Source organism: Sitophilus oryzae, unplaced genomic scaffold, assembly GCF_002938485.1.
Source record: "Sitophilus oryzae breed Bouriz unplaced genomic scaffold, Soryzae_2.0 scaffold_576_pilon_pilon, whole genome shotgun sequence".
Taxonomy (NCBI): Eukaryota; Metazoa; Arthropoda; class Insecta; order Coleoptera; family Curculionidae; genus Sitophilus; species Sitophilus oryzae.
In genome coordinates, this window is record NW_022147169.1 from 165,552 (window position 1) to 181,924 (window position 16,373).

The window sequence follows — 16,373 nt, forward strand, 5'->3', positions numbered from 1 at the left end:
AATCAAAGCTATGTGGAAGCTATACTAACTTTACACAGTCCAATTAATTTTTTTCTTTTCTAAAACACCACTTACACACAATGTTGACAATTGTCAATTACACACACTTAAATGCTGAGGGTACAATCAACATACATGTGTTTTTGGTCGGTTATGTTGTTGGAAACAAAATATAATGAAATATATTATCAAGAATACATACTTTGAAATTTTCTGTAAATTGCATGTTTATTCTGTTAATGTTGTGTACATGTGCTGTATAATATATTGAAAGAAAATAATGAATTGTTGTCAAATCTTCCTCCACCCCTTTGAAAATACTTGCACTTATTTTATGAAATATATTGTATATCTGCAGCTCCTATAATAATAAACTTAGGAATTTTGTTTAAATGCTAACCTAAAGCCGCGTCCAAGCTAAGCGAACAAAACGTTCGCGAACATATATAATTTGCAGTATATACTCGTTGTAGCAGGTCGTAAACGACGGCACAGCCTATCACATCGGTCCCGAGGACTGAGATGCCGGGAAGAATGCGACAACCAGTTCACTCTATAGATCTAGGATGCGTTTAGGCAATCGCTGTTTTTTCGAGTGCCCGGCTTAATGTGAGTTGAAAAAATAAATATGGATGATAAGGTGAAAATTGCGGCAGCTGCTTTAATTGTATTGGCTGGTGCTTGCAAAAAAAACAAAAAAATAAACTCTGTAGCAAAACAAAATTGATGCAAAGCTGAGAAAACTACAGTGCAAGCATTTTATTAAATAAATTAACCGGTAAACAGTTTAAGAATTTTTGTCGTTGAAGAATCAATATTTAGCAGACGGAGGGTTACAGGGGTCTTTTGGTAGATTATTCGTTATAGTGTATTTTTAAGACATGTATTCATTTTCAGCCGATTCTACTAGGTGTTTCTCAAAAGAGGCTCTCCTTTTTTACTTTTTTATTTTTTCAGATAATACAACGAAATTTGGTTTGTTAGTATATGACATAAATCGGGATTAATTGACTTATTCAATTACCTTCGATCGCTTCCTGTTTCACCGGAAATGATTACAACTTTGGATTTTTAATTTATATATAATAAAACTCAAATTTTTCAAATGGTACGAAGCTGTCTCAGCATATTTGGAAAAAGCATTTTTTACGAATAATTTGGTACTACATGCTTGGTATTTGGAGTAAAATTGTCTTTACGTTTATTTATAGCCATTTCTTAATTGAAAATGTCAAAAGTTGACGATTAATATATCATTCTATTTAGAATGTTATTTTCTATCATATACGGTAAAAAAATACCGAGGGTACCATTTAAATCAAAAGAAGTTGTCATTTCCGGTGAAATAGGTAGTGACCGAAAATAAATGAAAACGTCAGTCAATCCTGATTTATGTCCTATACTAACATACCAAATTTCGTTTTTTATCTAAAAAATTAAAAAAGTTATATAAGTGAACCACTTTTCAGAAACACCCGGTATATTTATTTCTAAAAAATGTAATGGTAAAATTTCATTTCCGGTGTCAAACTTCCTATTAAGTAGTAATTTTCAATTTCAGAATCCCATAATAATTCCGGTTTTTAATACAAATAATCATAAAGGTCTTTATTAACAAAAATGAAATTATATGGAAGAAGTCTAGCTACATAGCTATTCACACTCAACCCACAATAAAATTAAAATTATAAAATCTTTTCTTTGTGTAAACAAATTAGTTGTAAATGTTTTTCACGATCCCAGTCAATAACTGCGTCTCCCATTGTCGAATACTCGGTAAAAAATAAAAATCACAGATGGACGTCCGAAATTAAATGAGACCCTTCCAAGTGTCCGGTACAATGTCCACCGAAATGCACGCCGTTCGCTCCTTTTGATATACCGACACCCATCGGAAAAAGAACGCGCGCGCTCTAGCATACGCAGACGCACGCTCTGGCGTACAAGCTAGCCGTTCGGCGCTCCGCGCTCCTTAATAGACCTAGGCTAGCTGTACTTGTTGGCTTTATTATTTATAAATCTACCTATCTCACAATTTTCACTTAATATATGTTTAATTATATATGTTCGCGAACATTTTGTTCGCTTAGCTTGGACGCGGCTTAAAATATGTATATTTCATATCAATTAAACTTTTAGTTGCGTAATCGAGGGTGCGATTTTTAAATCCTTTGTTGCCAACCATGGACATATTCGGCGCCGTGCTGACTAACTGGAATTTAAATTTTGCGCTGGGGATTCAGGTGGTAGCTCTGCTGTAAAAATGTCAAGTTGCCGCATTTATTTATTTATTTTCTGACATTGTCGTTCGACGACTGTCATTCGTTTTGACACTTATTATGTATTAGGAGATTTTGGGTTAAAGAAATAGTGTTATTATAAATAGTGTTGAAAATGTTTACTAGCAGACGTTGCAGTCAAACATTGTTCTTTTTAAAACATTTAGTGCGAAGTGTACAAGATAGCTTAATAGCCGTAAAAAACTCATCGCAACTTCACTACAATATTTTGAACGGGAAAGCGGTAGTAATGGCCCTTTATGTCCCTTAAGTGCTAACAGAAGGTGTGTTTTGTTGATGTAAATAGTAACTTCTATATTTATAATTAATTTATTTTTGTTTCCTAAAATATTTTGTTTTACAGAAAACATATAAAAGTAGGCAACGCTGTGCCGGTCAAGCTTAATCACGTGACTAAAAGTTTATTTGATATGAACTGCATTAGGATGCATTTCAGGAATATATTTTAACTTCAACAGGGTGGCTCAAAAAAGTGTGAGTTTGATCAGGATCATTTTTTACATGTATATTATTGTAAACCTGAGTACCCTGTATGTTATTTCATTTTTGGTTTCCTTTCTGATAACTTTACATCCTAATATATTATCAAATATGTTGTGATAGTCTCAGAAATATTAATAAAAATAAATTTTAAAAAATGGTAATAATTTATGATAAATAATTACTGTTGAAAAACTCATATGTAACCGTTAAAAATTGTGAAATATTTAATAAAAAAAAATTTTCTAATTCATTTTTTAATTCTTTATCTAACAAAGGGTATTCCATCTATTCAGGATGTTCCATTTAAAAATAAAACGAAGAAAAACGATTTTATATTTTAGAAAGTTTGCCAGAGAATTTTGTACACCCTATATGTTTTAAATTCATTTACTTGTACCTCTGAAACCCAGTCTGAAATTATCAAAACATATTTAATAATATCTTGGGATTATGTAAAATGTTGCATTTGAAAAAAATCAGCACCCCGATCCACACACACTTTTGGAGCTGCCCTCTAGAACTAAAAATATTTTTCTGAAATACATTCTTTAGGTTTGCACTTACAAAATACACAAGATTCCTAAGATTTTTGTTATAGGAGCAACAGATGCCCGACGCTCTTATGCCAGACTCTGTATAATTACTTACAACTAAAATTTGTTCCGCTATTTTTCATATTATTTGCAGGATTTTTACGATTTCCTGTAATGTTACTGTAACTCAAGTCAAACACAATGTTTTTCCGGATTTATGCAATTCGCATAAGATAAATAAGAATAGAAAAACGTTATTGTATGAATATAAAATTATTGTTTGACTGTTCTCTCTTAATTTTGGACTGCAAGTATTTTGTCTCTGATTTCCATATTTGACATATATATTTGATATAACACAAGTATTATAAATTCAGACTGAGTTAGCTGATCGAAGTTTTGAAGTTTGTTGTATTGGTTTGAAAACTGCTTTCGATGGGGTTGCATGAGATACACATAAACAAAAACTATATTAGGAAGATGTGTCTGTTCTGTTCCAGTCAAATACAAATATGGAATTGTCGCATGCGTTTCTGTCTTCATCATTTTCTTGCTAGCAGTTTTAGCGAAACTTCAAAAGACTGACGAACCTCATAAGCCAAGTGAGAAAGGTGGTTATCGGAGATTTTATGTGGATAGAACAGAGTGTGAAGCGAAGAGAACAGTGACGAATTATACCGATGAATCTATAGAATATATTGTTGTCAACCACACCGGTGGTCCACAATGTCACGACATCCAGACCTGTTGCAACCGGTTTCGGGAGATTCAAGACAAAGACATGAACATCGAGAAATTACGGGATATACGGTTCAATTTCCTCATAGGCGGAGATGGTATAATTTACGAAGGGCGCGGTTGGCACAATCGCAACGAAATCGGTACAAATACCATCGATATAGGATACATAGGAAACTTTACGGATGAGACACTTCACAATATCAACGACAATATAGATGATTTACTTACAGATGGGTTTAAATCAAACGTAGACACTACAGGTGCCCAACTAATTTGTTATAATCAAATCGAGCCAATAATCAATAACAAAAAAACTCAATTGTGTGAAACTGTGTCGAAACATAGTGACTATAAAAATGGAACGTTCAATAAAACTGAAAATGAAATAATTTTGAGAGAAAATGATTAGTAAAGATAAAACGTAAATAACAAATTTTAGAAATCTAAAAGAAATGAAAACCTTGGACTAGACTCACATGTTTAAAAAAATTTTTGATATAAAAAACTGTCGTCTGTGTAGGGTGGCACCTCTCATACGACGCGGAGGCTCCAAGCAGAACGACAATTTGTATTGAAATTTTAAGGGCTTTATGTGTGTTAATTTAGAACATTTTTTTTAAATATACAGGGTGTTTAAAAAAACATGTGCCATCTCTCGTGGGGAGATTGCTAAAAAATAAGTTTTACCTTTCATATCAACATAGGTCCGATTCTGCTTTATTTCGTAGCTACAGGGTGTTAAAGTCTTAATAATTTTTGGATTTATTATAATATCTTCCAAGTACTTTTATTGATTGGAATGAAATTTTGAGGGTAAAAGTTACTATAAGTGCTACATTTTTAATGCTAAAAAAGGGTAGATAAATTCATCAGGGACGTGCATAGAGGTTATCACTGGAATATTTTTCAAAAAAAACATTGCAAAATTACTGCAACTAACTACTACAACAACTAACTACAACAAAATTGTGTAGGCCGTTTAATGCCCATTAAAAGTCATCTCTTGATATTTTGTCGAATTCGGCCTCTTTAATGAGATAAACGCAATTTTATTAATCACAATTAATAAAATTAAAATTAAAATAAAATTAATAAATTATATACTTTACCTAATTTATTACTATTAGTTAATATTACTATTAGTCTAACCTACAGCTATTTCAAATAAAGAAATAATGGTATTTAAGATAATTACAAAAAAAACTAATTTTAAAAAGTTTTAACATCCTGTAAACTAAAACTGCTTACATTATTTCGCTAACAAGAGAAAAAAAGTCAGTGGCGTACATGTTTTTTTTTTAAATATTCCAATGATAACTCATATGCACGTCCCTGGTGAATATGTCGACACTTTTTTAGCTTTAAAATATGTCGCATTTATATTAACCTTTACCATCAAAATTTCGTACGAAACGCTAAAAGTACTGAAGAAAATTATAATAAATCAAAAAAATATTATGACTTTAACACCCTGTAGCTACGAAACAAAGCAAAACCGGACCTATGTTGATATGAGCCTTGGAAATCTTATTTTTACGTAAGGAATCTCCCCACGAGAGATAGCACATATTTTTTGAAACACCCTGTATATAGAGTTGCTCCGATGGTTGCTCCGCAAAAAAGTTGCGTGCACCCTTGCTCAAATTATTGTAAAAAAAAGTTTTGTTGCGTAGATTACATGTTTAGCCTTATTTTGTTGGCTTTATTAAATATATTTTTTTAGTGTTAGTGATTATTGCTCAAAAATACTAAATCGATTGTATCAACCAAGATATCTATTTTGCTCAGTATTGATTCTATAGTGTGTCCCCTGATTGCCTTTACAAAAGGAAAAACTTTTATTATTGACATTTTGAGAAAATTAATTCTGTTTATACTTTTCCAAATTTCCATACCGTGTTAGAGAAAGTTAATAAAAATATGATAATATGGTTAAAGTTTTTAAAAAAAGCTTTAACCATATTTTGTGCTGTCCTAAAAGCTATTCTAAGAAGTTCTAAGAATCAAAAGACGTTTCTGTGGGAATATAATTTCGATTTTGTTCTTTGATACAATGGTTATTAGTAGTTATAATATACAGGGTGGTCCGAATTATATTTCGGAAACTTCGGCAGCATATTCTGCAGATAAAAATAAGTAAAAAAAATCCATAAATATATGTCCTAAAATGCTTAGTTCCGGAGATACAGTGCGTAGAAGTTTCATTTTTATTTCAATTTTATTCAAATAATTTCTGAAGTAACGTAATATTTGGATGAAAATTGGTGTCTGGGAGTTTTTTGACATGAGAGATTTGATTTTGATGTCAATATGACTCGTACTTGTTGAGGGCGTTATGTACAACTTTTACAATCTACTAACTTTTCGTCCGGTCCTTTATAAAACTACTGAGTACAAAATATACATTTACGACGCTTTTTACGTAAAAACGTCTCTTGGTAAAAATCGCTACGAGTAATGGTTCTCGAGATATTTGGAATCGAATTTATGAATACCTGTCATCATTGACATAAATTAAACATGTTCCTACATAGTTCATAGATTGAAATCATAAATTTGAAATGTTCTTGTGGCAAAAGTTCAAAAGAAACTGTTTTAATCATCATTTTTTGGAAGAAAAATTTATGATTAATTTTAAAAAATAAAAAGTTACCAAATTTATCATTTCAGTCAAATAACTATCTATTCAACATATTCAATTTCAATTTCAAATATCAATTTCTTGTCAATAATGACATCTATTGATTGTTGGCATGTATTTCAATTATATATATATATCTTTAGATCGGTTGCTCGAGGCGATTTTTACCAAGAAACATTTTTTACGTAAGAAGTCACGGAAATGTATATTTTTTACTCAGTAGTTTTTTATACAGGTACAGACTAAAAGTTGTTACTCCACAAAACACTTAAACCACATGTAGGTGGCGTCCCCTACAGATAAGAGTCATATTGACATCAAAATCAAATATCTCCTGTGAACACCAATTTTCATCCAAATATTGACGTTACTTGCAGAAATTATTTGGAAAAAATCGAAATAAAAATGAAACTTGTACACCCAGTATCTCCGAAACTAATCATTTTAGGGCATACATTTATACAAACTTTTTTACGTATTTTTATCTGCGGAATATGCTGCCAAACTTTCGGGAAGACAGTTCGGACCACCCTGTATTATCACCCTTTCCGTTGCATTGAACTGAATAAATTTTGTACTTCTTTAACACTCTAAAACAGCAAAGAATATAACATTAATTAAAATTCTATCAATAAAAATCTATCAAAGAATGAAAACGAAATTATATTACCATAAAAACGCGTCTTGATTTTTAGGACTTCAATTATTACATTTTCAAAAAAACATTTACACAAATTCAACTACAATTTCATGTTTTTTTTTAATTTTCTGTAAAACGGTATGGAAAATTGGAAAAGTATAAACGAGATTAACCATTTAGAACAAGCAAAATTTTTTTATGAAGAATGTACTTTTCTCAAAATGTCAACAATAAAAAAGTTTTTCTTCTTGTAAAGACAATCCGGGGACATACTCTATATATTATAAAACTAGATTAGTCCAAATCTTATAAGTTTACTGTGTAAATAAGTATTTAATACAATGTTTTATGGATATATTTTGTATGTTTATTACTTCACTTTTAAATCCCATTTTAGCAACTGTCATAACTAAACATAATATTGTAGTTGTTTCCTCTCCTAGCAATAAAATATCTGAAGATTAAATAATGTAAATGTAGAAGAATTTTACATTTAGAATTTTTAAGATTTGTCGTTTGATAATATACGAATCATAGCCTTTTAAAAATATAATTCATTTCAGAAAACCCTCTATACCCTCTATTTTTTATATCATGTAAAATTAAACGGCAACATTACATGTATATTCAATAAATATAGCAGGCATATAATTACGTATGTTACGGTTTACCCTGTCAGCAGTATAATAATAACAATGCAGTAGATGTGAAAGTCATAAATAAAATGTTGCTCTTGTTAAGTACTGTAATTATTTATTTTGTTAACAGATGTATGTGCATTTTGTTAGTAGTATTTGAAGTAGTTGATTGTAATAATATAGGTAGTAACTAACAATTACGATTAAGTAAGAATAATAATAAAATAGTTGTTCAGTAGATCTTTTATCTTTAGTATTTTTCATAATTATAAAGTTTTCTTCCTTTCTTCCCCTAACAGACATATGATGCTTTAAGCGAGTTACTGCAAACTTTTTTTTCAAATTTTGAAAAAACCAAATTTTTTTTGGAAAAACTGAGTTGGTAGAAAGATAGAGAATATGTTCAAGAATACGAATTCACCAAAATCTCAAAATCGAAAAAAATCGAGTTACTGCGTTCTTCATTAGGACGGCAGTATAAAAGACATGCGCCAATGAATACTTTCTCTTAGTATCAAAGTTGTGTAGACCATTTAATGTCTATTAAAAGTTGTTTCTATATAGATATATTGTCGATTTCGGGCTCTTGGATGATATATACATAACTTAATTAATTTGCCTTAATCCAAGTCTAATAGCAACCTTTAAAAACTTTAATGTCATTAATTGGCCAAATTGTTAAATAATTACTCATTGACGAAAGGTCAGATTGAAAATGCATCAATATCAATTTGTAGAGCAGGAAAAATAGCAATCGGAATATAACAATAAGTCTTACTCTATTGGAAAAGATATAACAATAAGAATATTATATTCCGATTGCTATTTTTCCTGCTCTACAAATTGATATTGATGCATTTTCAATCTGACCTTTCGTCAATGAGTAATTATTTAACAATTTGGCCAATTAATGACATTAAAGTTTTTAAACGTTGCTATTAGACATGGATTAAGGCAAATTAATTAAATTATGTATATCTCATCCAAGAGCCCGAAATCGACAATATATCTATAAAGAGACAACTTTTAATAGACATTAAATGGTCTACACAATTTTGATACTAAGAGAAAGTATTCAGTGGCACATGTCTTTTTTAGAAAACAAATTTCATTGATATCCCATATGCGCGTCCCTAGTAAATATGTCGATACTTTTTAGCATAAAATATGTCGCACTTATAGTAATTTTTAACTGTAGCTACGAAACGAAGTAGAATCGGACCTTTGTTGATATAAAAAATAAATCCTATTTTTACGCCAGGAATCTCCTTCCAAGAGATGGCACATGTTTTTTGAAACACCCTGTATAGTATTCTGTATAGTAAAAAGACCTAAAATCTTTATGGGCTATTTAATTTTATAACGTAAATCCTAATACATAACATAAAATGAGTTAAAGTAAAGTAAAGTATCTTAAGTTATCGTCTCTTTTTTACTGCTAAGACTAATCTGAACGGGGCCTACTTTGTTTACACGGAATGCGAACCGCGGTCGTCCTCCATATCATTGTCAACGGCCTACCGACTTGACGAGTGTCTAAATCGACTCTTACTCACGAGATATCCAATCTCATCCGGTCTCGAACCGACACGTGAATACCAATGTATGTCAATAGATTTTACACTCTTGTCACAGAACAACAGCACAATAGTTTCTCCATTCGCATGTTCTAGCGTAACTTGGATGATCTAGCGGGAACAAACAACCTGTTTTATTTTGCGAAAATAATTAATTTGTAGAATTATTGGTGTGGCTCACATCATCATGATAATTTAATTTCCGTGAACATCAGTGACACACAAAGCTTAATTTCGTTTTTGTTTCTGTCTCGGCAACCATAACAGAAGTAGATATATGTTTATATTAACAATATAAGTAGTAGAAATTGCTGTCATCATTTTAATCGCAATGCAAATGTAGTAGAAACCAAACTAAAACAAATTATTGTCTGTGATTTGTACAGTTGATTTTGTTGTGATGAGTAGATATAGAAGATATGAAAGATATAAATAAAATGATGGGCAGAGTAAGTATTGTTAATTTATTTTGATAATAGAAAATAGTATTTTGTCAGTAGAATTTAAAGTAGAAAGCCTGGAAACGAACTCCAAAAAATACCACAATTCAGAAAAAAGTAGTGTCAAAGAAATTATTCTTTTAAGTGGTAGGGTTGACCCCAAAGACATTATAAAGATAGACCGAACATCTCATTCATAAATACTCGTTCGTATTGTATCAAACATTCAGATGTGTCAAACAAGGACAGAAGAGACAGAGAAGTCTAAAATTTCCGACCCCAGCAACTAGGAGCATTTCGATTGTTCTAATGGCCAGTGGCGTATCGTTTTTTGGAAAGCATTTAATTAGTAAAGTAAAAGTAAATTAATTAGTAAAATTTATACTCCATATTAATATACTACATTAACACTTTTTCGTCAGATGAGTTTTGTTATAAGGTCTAATATAATATAATTAATATCCCACATATACCTATGTTGAAAAGTTAGTAGGTGGTTTTCGAAAATCGCTCCAACGTCGATTTTCTATTTAGACTTTCAGTTACTTTTATATAAATTTTCAGTTACTTTTGAATATTCACAGAGTGACTCAGGCTTCCGAAACAGTTCTATATTAGGTTTGTGGTTGGTGACATTTCTTTCAATTTTTTTTCAGAATATGGAGGCAATGGTAAAGCACATTTTAGACATTTTTGTAAACATAGGTGGCCGGAACATATTTTCAAACTAAAGTTGTAGATTTGCCATTAAATTTCCATTCCAGAAATACCTAGGGTTGCCACCTGTCCTTTTTTGAAAAGGACAGACCTTTTTTGGAATAACTTGTCCTTTTGACTTTTTTGACTTAAAAAGTCATTTTTATTTTTGTATTTTCCCTGAGAAAATTACCTACAGCAAACAGAAATATTCTTTTCGTCCAAATTTACTTAGAGATGTTATAAAACTTATAAATAAATTTTTCTTGTTTAGAATAGGTAACATTATTTAGAACTTCCCGTTTAATCTGAAATGATAGTTTAGGTTTTAGTTTTACCATTTTTGATCTTAAAAAGAACTTCGAAATTAGTAATTAGTAATGATTTAGTTAGTTCGCAATCGATAGCTTCCTGTGAAGTACTGTATAATAGTTGTTTAATCTTGTATTATTAATAACTTCCTATACCTAAAATCAATATTAATGAGAAAATTGAAAATTGATTCATTAAAAGTATCAAACCTGTGTGCCACAGTATCGGATTTCTGTCGCATAATAATGAATTACGTTTGCTTCATCTACGTTACCGTAGATGGAGCTCAAGGCTTGGTAGGGTATGTATAAATAAACAAATTACAAGACGCAAAAAATTATTAAGGCCTAACCCCTACATATATGCTTATTCTCTGCAAGTTTATCAGACTCAAGGGAACAGCCATTCGACGACCGGTTTCGGAGATTTATCTCCATCGTCAGGCCGACTTTGCTGTAACCCTCAACGAAAAGCAGAAAATAGCATTTGAGTACAAAACGTACTACTATGGCGAGTGCTAGATGGCGAGAGCAGCTAGTAGTAATAGGTAAAAAGCTTTTTTGGAGGCCTGGGTCACTCTGTATATAGGTATGTATAAAACTAGTAGCCTAAGAATTATTTACAGTTCGTCCCATTCTAAAAAAAAGGTAAACACACCGTACAAATGACTCTAGGAAGAGGTATTTGTACAGTGGTAAAAAATTGTCTAAACAGGGCCGAAGGGGCAGATATAATAAAGCAATAAAATGTAAAAAAGGTCGGTTAACACCTTTGTTTATTTGCTGAGCAAAATTCCTTAGAATATCGTATATAATGACCAGAAATGACGCAATTTTAAGAAAAAAATGTCACTTTCTGGCTTATAATAAAATTTCAAATGCAAAGTTTATATTCAAATTTGTTGTGATCTACAACAGTTAGGTAGTCATTGAGACGAATTATAATTCAATTACTGGCTACTACGTTCCTGTTTTAATAGATTAATTACAAATATAATTAGAAATTATTTTGATTGTGAGAGGCTCCCTTGTGGAACGCCTATGTACAATGACGAAAACAATACCCACCTATGAAAAGACAAATTCGGGTAATTTGAGCTTATTTTCCACACACTTAACACTGTCGTACCATACTGAATTCGCAAATTTAAAAGTACGTTAAACAAAAACATAAACCACCGAAAAACACTGAAAGTTCACTTTCGTCTTGATTCCGACTTCAAACACACCGCAAGCTAAACGTAGTACGCTATAACGGACCTAGGGCCGTCGCGAGGGGTGGTGGGACTGACGGCTCATTTCATTCTGGAAGACTAGCAGCACGTTGCCAATAGTTCTAGACGTTTCAGCACATTAAACAGTAAACATGTCCTTTAATAGTAAAGCATATATCCTCTGGTTAATAACATATTATTACGCATGCTTCTTTAAAAATAAACTATTAATTTAATTAAGAAATTGAGATTGAGATCCGGTAAAGGTTTTAAAGTCACCTTTTCTGCAAATCAAACTGAGTAGATAGGCGCAAATTTGAGATGCGGCAATGTCGCCTTCTCTATCTCAGTTGGTTTTTACAGTACGTAGTCAACCTCCGATTGCTTGATCGGGTTAAAATGTCTAATGTGATATCTGTTCTTACTAAATCTATGGTTGACCCTTAGAAGTAACATACCAAAAATCCTCAGCCATAGACCTTGTGCGTTAGCTGTGGGTGGAGGGGGAAGGGGTGAAAAGGACCGGTTTATATATTTTTGTTATTATCTCGAAAACTAAGCATCCTAGCGAAAAAAATGTTCTATACAAAATGAAAGTAAATTTAATTGTTTACAAAAAGGTTTTCAAAATGCGAAAATTATGAAATGCTACAATTAACTGTCACCTAGCCCTTGAAGTTGGTACCAACACAATGAAGACCTTTGTTGGATGTAAATTCAGTGACATTAAACAAACCAAAAAAATATGGTATTGTCTCTGGGCAGCATGAACAATTCAATCACAGTCGTATACAGCGTATCAGTAACCACTGATCCTTTGACTATTTCCACAGAGCCTTAATATCAAAGAAAAATGACGATGATGTTGCTGAACTGCTAGAACTTGAATTGTCCCCGTACCCTTTGGCTCTCTTTAATGAAGGGGTCTCGAAAAGAGAAGAAGTCGGCCTTGTATGAAGCGTTCCCACTGGGCAGCTCTACAACTCATGACTTAAAATCAAGTTACAACATAGTCAAGATGGTGGCTTTCTGCTTCATCCGTGTCAAGTGGGAAGTTGGCTCAATATTCGGCAAAATATGCGACCTGTACGTGAAATACATAATTTGTCACTATGGCGAACACTGCACTGTGGTATTTGATGGTTACGGTGATGCCAACAACATCAAAAGGGCTGAGCAAAAACGAAGGAGGCTTCCAAAACCCTCAATCAGCATCCACTTTGATGAGACCACATCCTGCACTATTCAGCAGGAGAACTTTTTATCTAATGAGTTTAACAAAACCAGGCTTATCAACTTTCTTGCAAAAAAAATTGAAGCTCAAGGACTAATAGCAGTAGTAGCCACAGGAGACGCTGATACCAAAATCGTAAGCTGTGGTTCGCAGGCAGCTAACCAGCATCAGACTGTGACAGTCATAGGGGAGGATATAGACCTGTTGGTGTTGCTTATTGCATTAATCCCCCCTGAGAAAGAGATGTATTTCTTTAAGCCAAGCAGGGGAAAGGTGGAGTCACGTTGGCATAATGTTGCCAACTTCCAAAAGCTGCCATATGCGAAGACCATTCTGTTACTCTCTTCGTTCAGCGGTTGTGATACAACCTCCGCTATTTATAACAAGAGCAAGGAGGGGGGGTAAAATTTTTAAAGGCTGAATAGGAGGTCACAGATATTTGCAAAGTCTTCTCTGATCCCTTAGCAACACAGGACATGGTAGCTGATGCAGGAGAGCTGTGTTTTTGGCATTGTACCAGGCCCCAAAAGGAACAGACCTGAACCGGGTACGACACCAGGCCTTTGTTAAAGCGCCAACAAAGCCAAGGCCTGATTTTGCGGCACTTCCACCTACTAGAGGCACTGCTCGCCAGCACTACCTTAGAGTTTATTTGCAGGTTTGTGTCAATATATGCTTTGTTTACCTTAACATGTATTTTGTATTACTGTAATGACCAACAACGAATTAATTATCATTTGCAGCTTCAGTACAGGCTGCATGAAAATTAGCAGCAGGAGACAACTGCTTGGGGATGGTTGAATGGGTTGGACGGCTTCCTCACCCCTGTCACAAGTACGGATCCAGTTGCGCCAGGATCTGTAATATATTTTGCGGGTGCAAGACTGGTTGCGGAAGCCCTTGCGGGTGCCGTAAAGCAGGCATACCCTGTTCGCTTGTGTGCAGCACTTGCCACGCTTCTTGTATCAACGGTCCTCCAATCATCGGCATCAACGGCGACGACGATGATGATAACTTTAACGATGAACTCGAATAATAAAGTACTTGATATTGCCATATATAAACTTAAATACTTATATACTTATAAAAAAAATTCTGGTTTGTGTTAATCTTCCACAATACACAGTTTTTTCCACCTATTCGTATATTATACACCCTTAACTACTGCTCACAGTGAAAAAATGAATAGGACCTTTAAATTGAACAATTAAATTTACTTTCATTTTGCATAGAACATTTTTTTCGCTAGGACGCTTAGTTTTCGAGATAATAACAAAAATCCTATAAACCGGTCTTTTTCAACACTTCCCCCTCCCCCCCACCCCCCTGGCTAACGCACAAGGTCTATGGCTGGGGACTTTGGGTATGTTACTCCTCTGGGTCAACCCAGCCACTGAAAACAATGATCTCTTTGACACTATTTTTTTCCGAAATCATGTTTTCGTTTCCTGGTCTATAGTTATTGCAAAAAAATAGTAACTAACAATTATTATTTTGTAAAAATAAAGTAATACCTTCGGTAACACCTAATAGTTCAGAAAACACTAGATCAATAATCTTTATATAGCAACCTTGACTTGAGTCGTAAAATATTCATAATATATTTAATTTTATAACTTAGAGCATTATAGATAATCTAAATTGACATACATATTTCCGAATTTCTCTAATTTTTGCATAAATAGTTATGCTTGATTCAGAAACTCGAAATTAGTGGTTTTAATTAGTGTAGAAGTTTGTTCCTCTAATTTCAACGCGAGCATTCAGAGCGTCAAAATTAGTGGTAGTAATTTCAATTAGTAGAATAAGTTAACCAACCTTTTTTTTTATAATTATGCTTCAAAATTTGCGAGTTATGTCATTTTGGTCTTTGATTATCACCCGTTAAGAGAAATTGCGGATAGAAATAAAAAGTGTATTGTTTTATAAGCTAGAATGTAGAATGTTTAGGAGTGGGGTTAAGCCAGTATCTGAGACGGCTCCACAGAGGCCAGCTCTCCATCTCCGTCATCAGCCGTACCAATATTTATGGCACGAAGGGCTGTCGTCTTGGCGCACTCAGTGATAGGTGTTCTGGTGTTTCCCTATTTTCCACACATAATCTGCATTCGCCGTTGTTTCTCAGCTTCGATATGTAATTTATAAGCTAATTATTGAGCTTTCTCTACGGATACAACCGACTACGAGAAGCTGTTACTAGGATATTCTATTATTTTAATTGTATTGTTTAGACATTGTGAATGGTCTTAAATTATTATAAAATATTGTATAGTTGAAAAAAAAAACGTCATCAAAGACGGCTGAGGAATGACAGTCAATGATAATTTGGTGAGGTCAACTCTAAAAGTCATTTACAAAAAATTAGTATAAAATTTTTGTTAAAAATTAACACAAATTATAGAAATATTAAAAGAGGCTAGAACGGTTTCCAGACACACAAATTTATTTCCAAAAATTACTTTTTTTCTTCAATTTTAAACTATACCATTTAAAAAGAATTTTTACTCAATATAAAAATAATTACAACCTCCTTAAGGCAAACTGGCATTAAACGCCATTAACCAATAAAGAAGAGTACATGCCAAATAAATCACGTACAACACACTGCTTGACTTCGCCAAAATTATCATCGATTCTCATTCCCCAGCCGTTCTTGACACCGTTTTTTTTTTCGATCGTATTGTATTATTGAAACCACCGATTCGTTCCATTAATTTTAAGATTCTGGATCCAGTTCTGGATGAAGCTCTACAGTTTTTGTAGATGTTTGCTTAATAACTACTTAACATGCAACTAACCTAATATAAAACACTTATTTTGACTCAAAATATATACTATGTTAAATACAATATGTACATTTTGACGTAAGCTTCTATAAAAAATTCGGTTTAATTTTGTTCAGAGGATACTATAAACATTTTTATA

At 32.7% G+C, this 16,373-nt stretch overlaps 1 protein-coding gene across 9 annotated transcripts in view; it reads left to right on the forward strand.

Moving 5' to 3' along the window:
- Positions 1-16,373, forward strand: part of LOC115887466 (peptidoglycan-recognition protein SC1a/b-like) — a 125,575-nt gene that overhangs the window by 47,284 nt on the left and 61,918 nt on the right. The window contains exon 3 of one of the 9 annotated variants that reach the window (XM_030906905.1): positions 3,817-4,719. The exons of 6 other annotated variants lie outside the window; for them this stretch is intronic. In XM_030906905.1, the coding sequence (XP_030762765.1) occupies positions 3,817-4,466 (650 nt within the window). In that variant the 3' untranslated portion in view covers positions 4,467-4,719. Of the gene's footprint in view, positions 1-3,816; positions 4,720-16,373 lie in introns of those variants that run through there. 2 more of the 9 variants (XM_030906908.1, XM_030906909.1) reach the window with 2 other exon arrangements.